This window comes from Anarrhichthys ocellatus, unplaced genomic scaffold (assembly GCF_004355925.1).
Source record: "Anarrhichthys ocellatus isolate YVR2014 unplaced genomic scaffold, GSC_Weel_1.0 scaffold39, whole genome shotgun sequence".
In the NCBI taxonomy this organism is placed as follows: Eukaryota; Metazoa; Chordata; class Actinopteri; order Perciformes; family Anarhichadidae; genus Anarrhichthys; species Anarrhichthys ocellatus.
In genome coordinates, this window is record NW_022280069.1 from 2,482,254 (window position 1) to 2,498,763 (window position 16,510).

The following is a 16,510-nucleotide window of genomic DNA, read 5'->3' on the forward strand; positions in this document are numbered from 1 at the left end:
CTAAATGAACACCATGCTGTATTGAAGAAGACTTGAAACTAGAGATTGAGACCATAAACTCATGTTTACTGAGGTAATAAATCAAGAGAGAAGTAGAGTCATTTTCTCATAGACTTCTATACAACCAGAGGAGTCGCCCCCTGCTGGTCAGTAGAGAGAATGCAAGTTTTTAGACACTTCCACATCGGCTTCTATCGGGAGAAGCGGAGGTTGCCGCCTGGGTTCGACCTACACTGCACATGCGGTGGGTTGAGCTGCTTTAGACCTGAAGCGTCTCTGCATCCTTTTCAACCCTCTGGCGTTCAGTTGGAACAATACTACACAACACGAACGACGGAAGGTGAAAAGTTGATATCCCGCCCTCTTAATCACACTTGCGGGCACACTTTTATTCCCGCTCCTTCATCTAAAAAATAGACACACCCGTCCAAGCACACACACACACACGTGTGATAAAAGACAACCTCGCCTGAAGCATAAAAGCATGACAAGTCATTGGAACGAGACACTTGAAAGACATTAACCATTCTGTTTTGTTTGGCCTCTCGCAGCACAGCGACTGCCGTCGACATCAGGAAGAAAGAAAAGAAAGACGGGGAACGACCAAGAGCTTACCTTTGACTGATGAAGCTGGATGCCGTAGAGGAGAATATTTCGGAGCTTAGCTGCTGAGGCCAGATCCATGATAGCCACTGTCCCGCTGACGGACAGCTCATCTGAATCACTCAAATGCACCTATAAAAACAAAAGTCACGGCGCCCAAATCAAACGCTTGCCAATAGAGAGGATCTCTTACAAGAGCAACAATTATACCCCCTTTTTTTTTTTTGGAGCAATTACAGCTTATTGTCCACGCAGTCGTTTAAACATGTTGCAACTCAACAGGCCTGTTTATCTAAGGTTGCGTTCGGAGAAGCTCTGCTGTGCTGAGAGTAAACAGAGGTTGGTTGATGCACAGTCCTGTCTGAGGATATAATGATTCTCTAATTCAGCCGTAAATCTGTAGGGCCTCTGTGGTTTATTTTCCTTAATTAGGGCAGCATGACCCAGACACATAGGTTCACATTACCGTGTCATCCCTTATCCAAAACGTAGCCGATTTCCATAACCGCCCCGCTGTCAGAAACTTAACTCAAGATTTATTCACTGCAATTATTTTGTCATATATCCGTAAAACACTGCAGCATTGAGATGCGATAGTCTGGAGAATCATTTAAAATGTGTCTGAACATGCAATTATTACACTTATACTTCAACAGGTGATGTTCAGTTTGAAGAGTGATTATTCAGCACATTAGAAGGTGTTGAACCTCGAGGCTACGAGTCGTCTGAAACGCTGACAGTGATACTTTTACCCACAACATGAATAACTCTGTTCCAAAACAAACTGACACATGTACATCATGTACAGCATAAATTAATACATCAAACATGTTTTTTGTTGTGGTGGTCTTCTTAAAGTAGCAATAGCACAGACTGTATTTAAGAAGTGGATGTAGTCCGGACAATGCCGTGGTAGGGATCTGTCAATCACAGTAAACCCGCCCTAAAGCATCCCCTGCTTTATGGTCTGTTTGACTCTAAATGGACCATAACTTACTAAATGAACATCATGCTGTATTGAAGAAGACTTGAAACTAGAGATTGAGACCATAAACTCATGTTTACTGAGGTAATAAATCAAGAGAGAAGTAGAGTCATTTTCTCATAGACTTCTATACAAACAGAGGAGTCGCCCCCTGCTGGTCAGTAGAGAGAATGCAGCTTTAACACACTTCAGCATCGGCTTCACTTTTCAGAACTACAATTTTTCTGCTTCAACTTATCATTATGAAGTAAGACAAGAAAATACATTAAGATATTTATACAGCGACTACTACAGAGTATAATCATAGAAAATATCACCATCAGGACATCCACCATAGAAGAAGAGAAATAACAAACTTTCCACCATCAGTAGACTCAAAAGACCAGAATGAAATGCTTCCACAAGACGTGTTCTGTTATTAGAGCTGGCTTTTGCTAGCAGGCGATGCGCACAAAACTTAAAAAACATACACTAACTTAAGTCAAAGAAGGCCACACAGGTCAGTGGGAACTTGCACGACACGGTGTCCCAATAGAAGAAAACAATGAACAGGGTGGAGTGCACTATTGCACTTTTACAATGAGCATTTATCAATGAAAAGGAAGGGCGACAGTGTTCAAACCATCATTCATTTAGTTTCTTTTGGGAATAAAGTTTGTTCGTAACCCGTCAAACTACACCCTTATTTTAAGGGTTTCACCCTTAAAATAAATGCTAACACAGTGTAAAACACAAGAATTGTTGCTCTGTGGTTAACCTGTCATCCAGAAATAAGTTTGAGGTGTCCCGACATGTTATTTTAACCGCCAATTACTAAGAAAAAAAGTGTCTGCTACATAATAGAAAAAACTCCTGGAACAGACATCAATCACAGATTTATGACACCTAACAACACGAGACATAAGGTGCTAATGTCAACAACATGGGTCTCTTTGTTTAAATCCAATGCTCAAGGCCATCGCACCTCATTTCCATCAACCAGTCTGCTTCTCTGCCCTCCAGGCTACCTACTACACTTCAAACTCAATTACGCCTCCACTGATCGCTTCCATGTGATCAAAGCTGCGATAACTAACGCGGTACGTGAGCAATCTTAAAACAGCCGCCTGCAAAAACAAAAGGCAAGAAGAACACGTTGGTGCCGAACTAAGCCCGATCACTTACAACCGTGAAACTCGGGGGCTGCTTCTCGTTTCTCGTAGTCACAACTTCCCAGACAGTTCACACACATTCTAACGTGACCATGAAATCAGGTTATACAGGGAGGGAAACGTAGCGTCCGTGTGATCTATATGGTAATGGATGTTTTCCTTTAAATGCTCTTTGTCTTAAACTTTACAGACAGAGTAGTTTTTTCAGTAGTCCCGCTATAAACCATCATCTCCATGTTGTTTCTCACTGGACTGAAAAATGTTTCCACCACATAAAAATACAAAAAACACATGTGATTTCGTTTGCTGTTTCTTTTCTTTCTTCTGTGTCTTATTTGTGGTCTCCAAACAGATCATGGCCTTGTCCAGCAGCTGCATCATGACACATAACCAAACCATGATCACTGACCAGAATGCAATTATAACCAGATCAATATATTCATGGCTCTGATTATAACTGGTGGGCCTGTCAACATAAGGTAAATAAAGGACTTAACCGTATGCTACAAAGCCTGCAGTCATCTAGCCAAGTATGTGTACGAGTATGCTAGCTATATTATTCGCTAGCATACTTACAAATCATGACAGCGATTAAGCTGGAGAGGCTGTAAAGTTTCACTCACCAACACTGCAGCTCTGTCTGTTTCTTTTACACCTTCACAAGGATTATTTCTTACAAACGATAACGGTTTTATCTCCAAATAGGACATGTCAACAGAGATATTGCTGGCTAACTTTAGCTAAACAAACTGCAAAAAGCTCACTTAATTCATCGCAACACTGGTATGAAGGTCCAGATTTATGACATTAAAAAGATTTGCCAATTGGCGCCACCTCTTGACAATGATAGAAAGAGCTGGATTACATCAGTCCCACTGAATATTATTAATCATCATTCACAGTTTAATGGTTGGTTGTCCAGGAGGGCTAACGTTAGCCAACTCATTATTAGCTAACGATAATGTGTCCTGTTATTGGCAGGTTACATTTTATCTGTCTGTAAATTACTTTATACCTGTACACAATTAGAAATGGTGTCACAATGACGTGATGACCCTTTCTTCTTTTATATATATATTCCTTATTGCCGTGTACGTCAATGACATCAGCCTACAGGGAGTCAACATGGACCCAATTCTGTTGAAACGGTCTGTAGAACAGAAACATGTTGAAAGTGGGAGCTGTGGGAACTCTGACATGCTTTTTTAGGGAGTCGATCCCACTAAAACCCAGCTTCAGTCTGTGTGATTACACGTGTGTGTGTGTGTGTTCCAATCTTTATTGAAAACTTGATACAACAAATAAGAAAATGAAGAAATGCTGCGTGACATTTGCAGTGATTGAGACTTGTTTGTGGTAGAAGTCGGCCCTCTGTAGGTTTATTTTTTTCATTGTTTTGATACCTGCTCTCCGTGTTAGTTGAAGAGGACAATTTTCTAAATTAAAAGAGAGGGTTTTGAGGCCTTTTTACAAATATTGAAATGGTTCTTGGATCAGATTTGATCAGTTTGTTTTAGGGTTTTGTCCCTGGGAGCTCTTAGGTCAGTGTTACTCTGTTAGAGGGGGATGTCGGTGAATGGTAAGCGAGGCCGAGCGGCGCTCTCCTTCGAGGTGTACGGTTTTCAAACAGCTACGTAGCTCATCAGGACACATGAGGCGGACGACAGGTGACGTTTTTACAACCGCAAAAAAAAAAGACAAAGATTGACCGTGTAGTACATGTACCTCGAAGAAACTCAATCCGTCCTCCACCAGATATCTGTATTCAAGAACGCTCAAAAGAAAAGTTCATTCAAAGTGTGGGAAACGACAGTAAGACGTGTTCCACTTCCAGTACACACAGACACAGTTGCTCTTTATACACTTACTGAAGGTCTGGAAACCCGATGCAGGCTGTTCCACCACTGCCGACGTTAATAACAACTTATACTTATAGTTTATGGAATAATAATCTCTCATAACTTATAGAAATAATAAAGGTGTAAGAAGTTATTCTTCCTTAAATAGAAACAGAGCTATTATCTCTCAGCTGTTTAGTAAATATTGTGGAATAATCTAAGATGAAAAAAAATATTTACATATTCTATTATTATTTACATGTTTAAAGGAATATAAACTATAAATATACAATATTACAATAAAAAAACAAGAAAATAAAATAAATAATCTTAAATAAGACCGTCACAGAATTTTTTAAGTACAAGAGACCAACTGAGCCTCCTCCGGTGCTAAGAAATGAAGTCAATGGGGAAGTGCCAAAAGCTGTAGTTAATTATTTTATTATTTTAGGCCTAATTGAGTGCGTGGTTGCTTTGAGTGACAGACGGCCAGCTCTCTTCTCTGCTGCGTCACCCGGGCCCCCTTATCTCCACATACGATCCACCTCTTTGCACATTTTTGGAGACTGTCTTCACTGCCAAGTTTCCTTTTCAAGTGAAGAATGAAAGTATTAAGTAAGTAAGATTTACATCGATGCTTTTGGTCTGGTGTCATTTCGACAAGTCCTGTACTAATGAAACCTGTTGTATGGTGACTAACAGCTTATTGGGACTCTAGCGTACAAAACACAAATCAAGGCAGTGGTTTAATCGACTAATGCTGTGCGACATTTGCACTTATTACATTTTTCTGGTTAAAACACACATTACAGACTCACAGAGAGAAGACTTTCTAGGTTCTGTTTGCCTCATTACCAAGTGTTATCTGGGCAGCGGTCCAAATTTAAGAAGTTGAGATCGGCTTTTACGCATTCAAGTCTTCTCCCTGTAACTTTGCATGCCAGAGTTGCTGTGCTGATAGTTCCTGTAACTCATCATCTATGCATTTATTCTTCTTCACTGGTTTACAAATCGGTCCTTCAGACAACAAGGAGTGCAGTCCAGAGAGTGTAGGATACATGTGGACTCTTTGGTGGCAGCAACGGTCCGTCAGTCAGTACGTCACTTTGGTCCAGACTGAAATAATTCAACTACTGGATGAATTGCCATGAAATGAATGGCCTTCTACTGACTTTGGTGAAGCCTTGACCTTTCATCTAGAGCCACCATGAGGTTCATTTTTGTGGTTTTGAGTGAAACCAACAACATTTTAGATGAATTGCCATGAAATTTGGTACAAGTATTCATGTCTCAGCCTCACAGAGCCTCCAGCGAGTCTGAGAAGTCTTTGCTGCATAATCGTGGCTGCAGTATTCGGGTATGAACTCACCCAAATGACGACCAGCGGGTGGAGAAGAGCCCGATTCGCTGCCTCCAAATCCGTCAGCATCGCTTCCACGTCAGACAGGAAAGAACAATTGACCTGGAGGCCGAGGAAATCAAAAACTAGATAAGAACTTTTGGAGCAAAAATGATATTTTTCTCCACGATGACCAACAAGATAAAAACGTACGCTAGAAGCTTTTAGAGTCTCGACTCTCCTTTAGTCAGAACAGATGAATATATACGCCGACATGTTTTCATTTCTAAGAAAAGCGGAGCTTAAAATGGGAACTTACAGAAAGCTGGATGAAGTTCCACTCCTTTAACAGACACCTGGCGTTTTCTCCCATCAGATCTGGGATGACATCCAGCTCCTGTGAGACGGAGGTAGCCTGATGTTAAACATGCAGTTGACATTGTGCTTGTTGCAAAATCCTGAGTGATAACACATAAAGCAAGAGCTGCAGCGCCGCTGTCCTAATGCTTCTGATGTCGAGTGACAGATTGACTTCAGCGCACAAAAGGTCAAGAGGCTTCTGCTTTTTCTTTCAGCCACTTCTTCAATCATTTAGTGTGAGAGCACACCCACCTGCTTTCCTGCCATGACAGATTTTATGATTATAAACCGACATAAATCCAAACACATTTAGGGAGTTCGCAACTGAGTGGCCAACTTCCATCAACTGTAATTAGAAGCTTATTAGAACAAAATGGAGGAGATTACGCAAAATAAACAGTTTCTGGGCTCCTTCATACTTCTGAACTAGCACGAAAATCATGTCGCATGCAAAAAGCCGGGGACAGCGATCAGACACGAGCCAACTCAAATTCCATTACGCTGCAAATTGAGTCAAAGGCCGACGTGTGGCCAAGAATCGTAAAAGCTTTTTTTGCACAAAGAAGCAGCACATTTCGGTCCTGATCTTTCCAGTCGTCTTCGACCGTGGCGCATGAGAGACATGAGGCAACCGGATAGGACGCCGTGTCCACCGCGTCTGTTTAACATTCATCTTTGTTGTTGTGCCTCTAATTACAGCCCGGTCTTACAATTTCACACACACAGGAAATAAACATCCAGGCTGATTTTGGCATGGAGATACAGTTGTTGTACCCGTTAAAATAACAGGAAAGCCATAGGAAATTTGAAATGGTGATGGGAAACATATGTCGGAGGGTTAACTGGTCCTGAAATATACCTGCCCATGGCTTCGGGAGGCGGGTCATTTCAGTTAGAAAAGTAGATTTGCAGGGTTTAAAAAAAAGTTTGATATGATCTAAACCAGGTTGGGCATGAAATCCCAGAATAGGAATGTTTATTTAAATTTCGGCATGGCCTGGAGAGCCAAGACGCCACGGACGCTCAGCGACCAAACCACTCAGAGGACGCACGAAAAACAAAGAGCTCAGCGCAGCAGTGAGCTACCCTTGGAAATTAATTTCAAACTAGTGTCTAATTTAAAACAATGTGGTGTTTAAACACTAAAATATCTCATTAAAATATACTTAAAGTTGTTGTATTTGGGTATTTTGGCTGCTTTTGGCAGTGGAATTGAGCTGTAGCAAAATAAACTGACATATTATCACCTTATAAAGTTGTTTTGGCAAACGTGTTGGAAACAGTGGCTTATCTACACATCCAGTAATAACACGGCAACAATAGCATTTAGTTTAGAGTCGTGTTTCTGGCCAGCAGAGAAACGAAAGTCCAATATTCACACATGGCAAAAGTCATGGTGGCACTGGAGGAAAAAGTCAAGGGATCAGTAAAATTGGGAAACTTCATCTTCTGGGGACCATGAATGTCTGCAGAAATTCTCATATCAATGCATCCAAAAGCTGTTGAGATATTTCAGTCTCAACCAAAGAAGAAAAAAGAGACCGAAGCACAGACGAGCATCTTTAGAGCTACGCTGCTGGAGAATCATGGGTCAGATTCAAACCTATGTGGAAATGATAACGTTTTATTTACTTAATTTAATATTCAAGCCTGAGGTGGCATCATGAGGGAAACTAACAGCAGCTCAGCGTCGGAAATACACGAGGGCAAAGGGCAAAACTGGCCCTAAGAAATATCATTTTGCCCCTGATGAACCATCCCGACCCCTTAGGTCGACTGGGACTGGTCTACTTTCTGTTCCCAGAGTCAGAACTAAACATGGAGAAGCAGCGTTCAGTTTTTCTGCTCCACATATCTGGAACAAAGTCCCAGAAAGCTGCAGGTCTGCTGAGACCCTCAGCTCCTTTAAATCAAGATTGAAGACTTTTCTGTTTGCTGCTGCCTTTAATTGAACCAGATTCAATTAATATATTAATCAATTTCCTGCATTTCTGCATTTTACGACTGTATTTTATTTCTTACACTGTTTTTATTGTTTCAATTAATGTTCTTAATTGTTTTTAAATCTCCTTTTCTTTTGCCTTATGTTTTGATGCTTTTGATGGTTTTATGTGAAGCACTTTGAATTACCTTGTTGTTGAAATGTGCTATACAAATAAACTTGCCTTGCCTGATATCACTAGGAGAGGGGCAAAAAATGCCCCCGAACTTTCTAAACGAATAAATAAATGGAGCGCTTCTTAATCAGACCTGTGACTGCGAGACTGCGGTCAACTCAGCAGACACTTACACTTTAGTGCACCTATATCCTGAAATTCACGGTAAACTCATTCAAACGGCGCAGATCGGGAGCGAGCGAAGGACTTTGAAAGCTAGCGGAAAGACAACATCCGGTTTCTTCAGACGAACATCCGGTTTTCAGAATAAGATGCCAACAAAGTATACATATTGCACAATGGAAATTAGATTAAATTAATTATATTCACATTAAGTATAAAACATGCTACCTGCATCTCGTGAGTTAAAGGTAAAATACACCTAAATTGTGCGTAAAGTGTCTTTATTCTTTGATTTGAGGGTTGCTAATGAATAATACCTGACTGTCAATTAAGGTATTTTACTAAGTAAAAACTCTGAACTGAATTTGTACCTTCAAAAGGCACATTTTTTAAATGTTTAAGGCGCTATAAAAATGTTTTTCTCAAAAATTCCACACAATGACTAATGCATAAGTTCAGGATAAAAATGAGTAATATCACAACATTTGAGGTGCTACAAAAATATTTTTTCTCAATAATTCCATACAATGACTGATGTATATGTAATCAAGGCATCGTTGACTTAATAATTGTTAATAGTTGTTTAAAAAATTTAATAACAATAAATAACCACAAAGAAATAAGAATAAAATTGAATATGATTGTCTGATTTATGTTTGTTTTTTGTTAAAAAAAAACTAAGAAAACACTTTGAATCTGTAGACTACTGCCTAATAGTCTTATTATTGCCATTTGATGACAATTGCTCATATACTGTAAGTATAAATAAGTATATGTATTATTTAGAACAAAGGTTAAACGTTATTTCACAAGTTTCAAAAAGTGCCCCCAATTTTTTGAAAATGCCCCTGGATTTCAGTCAGTGGGGGCAAAAGTTGCCCCCAAAAAAATATGTAAATTCCCAACCCTGCAGCAGCTACAGACACAGTTGATGGCGATGGAAATGTAATGACAGTGTATTTACCACATTTAAAGGTCATGTCTATACTCGATTCAACTTTTGTTAATTGCTAGCTTTAACTTTGAACCCGTTGCTCAACACCATCAGTGGCTGACGGACAAAGAAAGCTCTCTTCCTGACGTGGCGTCTGCTCAGCAATACTCCTTCCTCTACGTCTCAAAGACTTAGGTTGTAAAATCATACTTTGGTTGCTTTTCGTGAGTTTATTTAAATGTAAGCGATTTTGATATCGTCTCGTAACGATCACAGGCCCCCCGATTCCATAAACATCGTATCGTGACTTTCAGCAAATATTGTATTGTCAGAGGAAGCCATATGAAAGCGTATCGTGATGAAACTTGTGAATTACACCCCTACTTTTGGCCAAGATTACCAAACTATGCCTCTGCACCGGCAAACGCCTTAGCTGGGGGAACTATGTGTTCAGGTTGTCCGTCTGTCCGTCCGTCCAGTGTATTCGCATGAACATGATATCACATCAAACTGCGACTTGACTGGTTGGCGGAGGCGTACGACCGCGAGGCGGTAATTCTAGTTGTTCTATATGTTGGTATTTTGCCTGTTTCATTGACAGAAACATGATCACCACTGAGACACCGTTGAACAACGCCTTTAACCCCCAACTGTCCAGTGAAGGCACTTAAAAAGATAAAAGGGTTGAAAAGGAGTTCATGTGTGAACGTGTGTAATCCTCCTGTAATGTGGTATTTTCAGGAGTTAACTTGACGGATTCCTTTTTTGTATATTTTTACATCAACTGACAACTTTTTCCTTTTTCTCTGTAAGCCTTAAACTACATCAAACGGATCTCTCAGATAACATCCTGCTGAGAGAATCCCTTAATCATATTCCTTCTGTGAGTGTCTCTCTCACACATGCAGCCAAATCACCTATACACACACACACACACACACACACACACACACACACACACACACACAATACTGTGCTCACCCCTGTATTAGATTCAAGTAATGGCACTGGGACAAAGGTAATTCTCCGTCTTCCACTTCTTCCACTCTCCTTTCATCTCCCCCTCTATTCTTCCTCCCTCCCAAACTCCCCGAAAAAGGATGTATCTGATTCCGATAACACACGCACCGGAAAAAACACACATCCCCAGCAGCCACCTGAGCGCAGACGGGAATGGCTCCAATCAGCCGATCCAAAGAGAGGCCGACACCGACTCCAATCCGTCTCTGGGGGCCCCGGTCCACCACCGGAGAGCACAGATCCGCACGACTTGGAGCCAGTTCAAAGGAGGATGGACTGTTGGGATCATGCTGGAACATGGAAACGTGTAATGCAGCGTGCACTGCCTCCACCCTGCCACTGTCAACACCAACACGCGGGGAATTTATATCTACATCAGGATGATCCGGGGAACACGTTTCTGTACATGAAGCCATGTGTGGACGATTTGTCTGCTCTGGAGATGAGTAATATGTGACGGGAACAAAGAGGGGCAGACACAATATCATAAACACCTGTACGATATGATCCAATACAAAAGATATGTAACATTTTGTGAAGCTTGTATTTTATTTGTTTTCAGAATTAAATCACAGGTTCTGTAGCCATGAAATAAACTAGAATTATCACCTTACAGTTGTATTCCTCCAGCAACCAGTTGTGCAATCACGTCATCGTCATTTTATCATATTAGATATTTGTCTTTACATTAGGTCTAAAATAAATATGACTTGTTTATATATATATATATATATTATTTTCAGCTAAGATAAACTACTCAAATAACAGAAAGGAGTACACATTAAGAGAAAGGAACATCATCTTTCAAACAGAGCCATCTGAGAGCGGTGCAAGTAAACGATCCCAGCTGGGAACAGAGTTTCACTTTCAGCTTCCGGCTGAGCGATTACATCGACGCGCCTCTAAAGAGAGGAAAGAACTGTGGAAAGCATTCTTAATATTAGATCTGAATGAGCTCTTCCCTACAACGTGGCACCTTCATACAGCCGAACACCTTTACTGCAGGGTTCATCCGTTTGTCTCAAAGCTGATGTTACAGCTCATACATCGACCATCGTAGCTCGTCAGTAGCGGAGGATCCTCACTGTCTTGTTCTAAACACAGCTTTGAATTATTTCTGAAGAACCCGTCCTGTACACAACATCTACCGCATGTCTGTCCGTCGTGGGAGAGCGATCCGACGAAAGGTTGCTTGAGTTGAGTGGTTACGTGGCTTGCTCGAGGGAAACCCAACAGTTGTTGAGGTAAGAACATTTCACATGTGGTCCTTCTATGTGGTCTGTGCCGTCTGACTGAATATCTCAGACTGTCACTCGTACCGTTTTGCATATGGATGCTGTTTTCCATCCGTCTATTAGGAACCATTTTACAAACTTAACGGAGGATGTTTGCAACATGGGGACTTTGATGTGCCCAAAGAAAATTAGATTAAAAGTGAAAAGGGAGGGATGTGAACCGTGGTGGGAAGTGGGATCCTGTCAAGACTGAGCAGAGGTGGAGGGAGGATGAGGAGGAGGCAAGAACTCATCACTAAACACTCAATTAATCAGGCAAACTCCCACGGCACAGAAAATATGACTGCCATCTGCTCTCCTGCATGCAGGGGAGTGAGAGGTGGAGGTCGGGGGATGGAGGGTGAAAACGAGGAGGAGGAGGAGGAGGGAAAGTTGCAGAGCGTGGATGCCACAGACAGGGTCCATTAGAGGATCTGACCGCAGATGGGCCACCCACACGGAGCTCACGTTGAGTTTGTTGGGGGATCGGAGGTACAGGGACGGTGAGATAGAGGAAAAATAAAAGTGGCAAACTCACGCCATCATCGACGTAACCGGCACTTTCAATATCCGAGAGTGACACACTCTTACCGTGCCGAGAGCTCCGACAGCCTTCTGGAGGGCATCAGCCAGCGTGGCAGCGCGTGCAGATCCACCTGTGATAACACAGGCCGACCGCGATAGAGCGTCTGCAAGACAAACACGTGCGACTGAGAAAATTACTTTATCGACATGTCAGAGCGTTCATGTGCATGAACGCAAACTAAGTTTGGTTTCCTTCAGTAAAGTCCTTCAGATAAGCTTTACACAAATAATGAACTGTAAACATCAAGACCAGGCTAGAAAAACAGACACTGGAAAAAAGGTCTGTGGGGGAACAATTATTTAAAGTAAAGGTGAATATTCTGATGGGGAAGAGTTGTTTGTGTTCTGTTCTGCGCTTCAAATCGTTAAAGAATCTGCTGCTTCTTACCAACCGGTGTCTTTCAGTAGCTTCTCATATTTAACATATATAATAAATATCAAAACATATGATGAGAGTGATGGTGCACAGCATTGATCTGCTTTAAGTCACTTCTCCTACGTGTTTGGGTTGATTATTCACAGCCATAGAGTGCTGCAGGGATGAGGGATTTCTGTAGGCCAACCCAGAAGATAGCATCACTCTGGTTCCCTCGTCAAAAAGCCAACGGTCAGATTTTCACATTGGATTTTTGGATTATTGCAGAAAATAAGCAAATGTGGCAAACACAAGGTCATGATGATCACACGTTTTGTTCAGCTGGATAATCTTCACAAATGAACACCACTAATGTTCGGCTATAAACAAACTACACCACGGTCGCATGGCTTTACATCACCCCCACTGAGCTAAAGGCGGACTGGTGTTCAGCTTGATGGCGTCTCATTTAGCCGCTTGTTAACAACCGCCTTCGCTGAGACACGTAAAAAGCTTCAAAAGTCATGAGAGGGGTATTTACCGACGTGTTTCATGTGGTAGAACAAAACGTTAAAATCTCTTACGCCTGTGTTAACCACAGACCTGATTTCAGGCACGTAACCAAAAACACATAAAAAAAAAACTTTTGACTTCGAGACGCAGGAAGTGCAAAACTGCTGACTCATTTCCGGGTTTTAAGACTCATTCCTGCAGCGCTCTGTGGGGAATATATCAGAGGCCAGTGTCACTAGAAATGACAGACATGTTTGAATGTAACAGCCCTTTAGGTTTAGCCTTTGACGCCACCAGATGTACCTATCGTCTATCATTTTGGCTCGTTGCTCGGCTCTAAATTACCCATGAGACTCGGTCGCCACTGCCATGAAGAAGAAGCCAGTCAGGGGCATGAATCAGAGTGATTCAAAGAGATTTGTTGTTTAATTTGGGAACAAAACACATTGCCATGAATTCATCCTGAAGTGACCCAGAATCTGAAAGTAAATTGATTTAAGATGCAGATTGTGTTTTCAGATTTGTTCATGCTGGAATGCACCTTGGGACGTACAGTTTACATCTACCTTAAAGTTTCAACGTGCGCAACCATGTACCTTCAATATTTATCAATGAATCACATATAACGGTCAGGTGACATCGTCTATGGGAAATATGAATGGGACTTGTGCTTCTGCTCCTACTTCGTATCTGTGGTTCATGGTCTAAAACAGAACGAAGGCTTAGAACATGAGTTTATAGTTTAAGTATCATTTTGAGAACATTAAGTTCGGATGGCCAACTTGTACTTTGTAAAACAACATCGACAGCCGCAAGAAACAGAGGACCTCCAGGACGGCTAACTCACTTAAAAAGTCATCTGTTGAGAAAGCGGCTCATAAGTGTTCACACAAACACACACTTCTAACCAGGATACACACACACACACATACTGAAACACACGACAGTTTCTCAAACTGACAGATGTGAGAACTTTCTTCAACACACACACACACAATGAATTCATTCACATCAGAGGCTCTGGGTATAATCACCGTGCACCTCATGTCATCATCAAACAGGTGACTGTTGGTCCAGGTGCTGGCGGGGGTGAAATATGGGGCTGTGTTTATTTCCATGTCTCTGATTGTGATAGGATCCCTTGTCCTGACTTGCTCTGCGCGGAGGTGAACAATGCCACAAAGAATGCATCCCTCTCGGTACAGCGAGGGCTGATTTTGGGTCATTGTGTTCAACAGAAAGCGAGAGACACTCTCTCACTGCTCATTTCTGACCATTTAACCTGCCGGAGAAGACCTACTGCCGAGAAGCTTTCATGTGTACACGTCTACATGGATTCATCGGCTGTGTATGGAACATAAGAAGATGAAAAACTAGAAACATTACAGGAAACGATGATGATGGAAAATGCACAAAGAAGGTAACTCACCTTTGATGATGGACTCTGCAGCAGCCAAATCCCGTTTGTAGGTCACCTGGAGAACAAAATAACTTGGGTTTAAACATGTTCATCTATTGAGGCGTCTGAAAAGGCAGATAGTTCTGATTTTATGTGTCAAGAGTTTGAGATACGTGCCTCTGAAAGATAACTTACCGAGCCAACACACCGAAGGTGTATGGAATGTTATTTGGGTTCTTCAGAGCTCTGAATCAGTGACTCGAAATGAATAGTTTGGTGTGACAAGAGGATGAGTAGGAAAAGGAAAATTGGAAATGAATGTATTTCTTTGAACTTTTCTCTACTCTTTGCTTTTTCTTGAGAAACACTGTAAAGTTTTTTCCTCTTCAAACCTCTAAAAATGTAAATGAAAGAATCTAACAACATGATGCCACTGCAAGACCTTTATCAGGTGACCAGGAAGCATTTCAGAAACTCAGGAACCGTTTCGGCAGAAAGGGTCGAAATTAAGTTCCTCCGTTTGTGTTACTGGTTTCAAAAAGAGTCGAACACTGAGTTTAACAAGAAAAATATGTCTTTGTGTAATGTGGGCGAAGTGACTGTTTAAGCCAGAAAGCTACATGATCTGACGGAGGGTCGAATTCAGAACATTTACATTGAGACTAATTTCTACATGCTAATCCTGGACGCCACGTTCGATATCGTAGCGCTCCCTCTTCTGCCAGCGGCGCTCACTTTCAATTTGTGAGCTTTGTTTGTGCCCATATGATAAATCAGCAGAGGGCACACAGCTGTGCGAGCCAAAATGTCACCAAATCCCCAACCCCAAACCCGGGGCCCCTGGCGAGCTCACCTTCCACAGTGTTGGCGGCCCCTGGATGAGCTTGGCTTTGGTGCCACAGTACTGCAGAGCCAGATGGAGACACTCGGTGCCAAACTCAAAGTCTGACTCACTGCACTGCAGAGGGGAGAGGGGGGGGGACACAACGGAGAGGAGCGGCTGTTGACAACAATTTATTTCCATCACACTCGAACACAAACTGAGGTACACCGTGTTGTTCCACTGCAGCGTTACCCGGTTACGTATATGAACCCACTGATACACATCTGTACACATACTTGGCCACTTTAGATTTTTCTGTTAACTAGCTGGACAGCCCATTACATAGACATCATCAAAAAAGACCAAACTGAGATAATTACCAACACGGCTAATAGTCTTCAGTCATGTTAGCGGCTCTGCGAGGCTGCAACATCTGTGCTTTGAGCTAAATGCTGACATCAGCGACTAACATGCGTCATCACAATGACAATGCTAACATGCTGATGTTTAGTTTTAGTTCAGCGTGTTATCATTCTAACAGTTTGCTAATTGCTTATGACAAAGTACAGCTGCGAGTGATGTGAGTGCAAGTCATTTTGACCTGAAAAGACACAAGAGGAAAAGTTAGGGGATCACAAAAGTTATAACAATTCAACCCGAGGAGACGATGGAGAGCCATCCAACAGTTGTCGAGTTATTCGCTCAAACCCAAAGTGAAGCCAGAGGCAAAGCCAGTGGATCGCCAAAGTCGGTAGGATTCATCCACTGAGGATCATGAATATCTGCACAGAATTCCTTGACAATGCATCAAACTGTTGTTGAGATACTTCAGTTTGAAAGTCAGACTGACAGAAAGCCATGCCGCTAAAATGCCTACTTCTTTCTAGAAATGAAGAACAAAACCAAAGCTGAATTCTTAGAATAGGGGTTAAAGTTTAAAATGTAAGGTTTATAGTACTTTCATTTGATCAGAAAAGCAGTAACGCATACAACTGCAATGTGACATTTTTTGTTCCAGTACTTTACTTTGTCTTGTTTTTCAAGCAACAGTT

General features: G+C 41.7%; 1 protein-coding gene across 1 annotated transcript in view; it reads right to left on the reverse strand.

The window, feature by feature from the left end:
• crppa (CDP-L-ribitol pyrophosphorylase A) overlaps window positions 1–16,510 on the reverse strand; it is a 44,821-nt gene that overhangs the window by 18,157 nt on the left and 10,154 nt on the right. Inside the window, exons 4-9 of the mRNA XM_031867310.1 lie at window positions 15,489–15,593; window positions 14,666–14,711; window positions 12,375–12,472; window positions 6,236–6,313; window positions 5,947–6,039; window positions 616–735 (exon numbers count right to left, since the gene is read on the reverse strand). Coding sequence (XP_031723170.1) covers window positions 616–735; window positions 5,947–6,039; window positions 6,236–6,313; window positions 12,375–12,472; window positions 14,666–14,711; window positions 15,489–15,593 — 540 coding nt within the window. The remainder of the gene's footprint in view (window positions 1–615; window positions 736–5,946; window positions 6,040–6,235; window positions 6,314–12,374; window positions 12,473–14,665; window positions 14,712–15,488; window positions 15,594–16,510) is intronic.